At 38.4% G+C, this 1,639-nt stretch overlaps 1 protein-coding gene across 2 annotated transcripts in view; it reads right to left on the bottom strand.

Annotated features, from left to right (window-relative positions):
* The window catches only part of adap2 (ArfGAP with dual PH domains 2), a 5,802-nt gene that overhangs the window by 1,687 nt on the left and 2,476 nt on the right, over positions 1-1,639 (bottom strand). Inside the window, exons 6-8 of one of the 2 annotated variants that reach the window (XM_032538444.1) lie at positions 819-968; positions 457-540; positions 198-260 (exon numbers count right to left, since the gene is read on the bottom strand). In XM_032538444.1, the coding sequence (XP_032394335.1) occupies positions 198-260; positions 457-540; positions 819-968 (297 nt within the window). The remainder of the gene's footprint in view (positions 1-197; positions 261-456; positions 541-818; positions 969-1,639) is intronic. The other variant, XM_032538445.1, reaches the window with a different exon arrangement.

The raw sequence follows: 1,639 nt of genomic DNA, 5'->3' as shown, positions 1-1,639 counted from the left end.
TGTGTGTGTGTGTGTGTGTGTGTGTGTGCACATTTGAGTATTTAAGAGGAACAGAAACACTTTCAATTGGGCTACTACTGTCACAAACGCTTTTCTCGATGCATACGAAAGTCAAAGCAGCAGTTGAGTACTGACAAATACGTCCAAATAAGTCATATAAGAACATGTATCTGTACCTGTATATGTTAATGACTTACCGATGGCCCTGTCTTTTCCATGTATCCCTCTTTGATGTAGTTTCTTGTTATCTTTGGTATTAGCTGACAAAGAGGCGCAAAGGAACACGTTTAAAACATGAAAGCCAAATTGCGTTTGACTGCTGAAAGTTAAAGTTCACTACATTTGCTGGGAATAAACTGAAATGTGTCTTTAAGTATTTAGAGTGCATTTCAAATTCATCAACATCTAGGAAACATTTTGTCAGTTTATTCGGTTTTGAGAAGGCTTGATGCCTACTTCTTCATTGCTTCCAGTCGGGTACGCTGTCCTCAGGTACGCATAGCGAGCAGCACGAATGGCGTTGTACCATGTCACTATTTCCTAGAGTAGAAGAAGAGACTTTGAGCTTCTCCACAGCCCTACAGCATGACCATTATATATATACACACATATATATATATGTATACACGTATATATATATGTTACAGAGACAACAAAACGCAGTTTGCGTCCAACCAAAAATGCAGAAAAAGCAGAAAAGTGCAATGCGACATACAAAGTATAGACAGGTGGTGAATCGACAGGACAAGAAATGTAGTGCAGTGAGTAAGACTTGTTGGTTACTGTTATTTATACTTTAGATAGTCATGCAGTCCCACCTCCGACTTCTCGTGATAAACATAGAGGTTCCTGGTGTGATCGCCTGCTGGGTAACTGATCTGCAGCCCATGAGGATGACCAATCTTCTCTGGTTGAAAGGTGGCGTTTAGGTCTTTGATGGCGATTACAGCTTTAGGGCCTTTGGACTCCTGGATCACACATTTATAAATGTGCACATTAGAGTTTGTAGAAATTTCACAACAACTGGATTAAATTAGCATGGGGCTGTGTGCACACTAATTGTTTAGCCACAATGGCTCAAGGGATGGCAATGTTGGTTGCCAAGTCCACTACTCTGGTCTGGACTGAAATAACTCAAAAACAATTGGATGGATTGCCATAAAATTGGGTGCAGACATTCATGGCCCCAAATGGTGAATTGTGATAACTTTAATCCCCTGACCTTTCTTCTAGCACCATCATCAGGTCAAAATTTTAGTTTGTCCGTTACTTTGGTTTAGGCCTGTACAAATCGGGGAAAAATACAAATCACATTTTTTTAGCTTAGAACTGATATCACAATTCTCTGCCACAATTTACTTTCACACAAAAGTGTAATATTTATTGCACACAGAACCACGACAAAACAAAACAAATTGGCAGTGCCAAACATAGATTCTTTTTGCACCAATAATAATAATAATAATAATAATAAATTTTATTTATAATGCCCTTTACATTTCAAATGAAATCTCAAAGTGCCAATGTGCTAATAGCACATTGTGCATCAGCACAAGCCTGTAAACATGAAGAGAAGAGAGAGCATTGCAGCCTTTTAAAACCTATTTCATAAAGTCTATGTTTAAAACTCACAGAAGAA

The sequence above is a fragment of the Etheostoma spectabile genome, chromosome 15 (genome assembly GCF_008692095.1).
Source record: "Etheostoma spectabile isolate EspeVRDwgs_2016 chromosome 15, UIUC_Espe_1.0, whole genome shotgun sequence".
NCBI classification, from domain to species: Eukaryota; Metazoa; Chordata; class Actinopteri; order Perciformes; family Percidae; genus Etheostoma; species Etheostoma spectabile.
The sequence above is the reverse complement of the archived record's forward strand: the minus strand, read 5'-3'. Positions and strand labels throughout refer to the sequence as shown.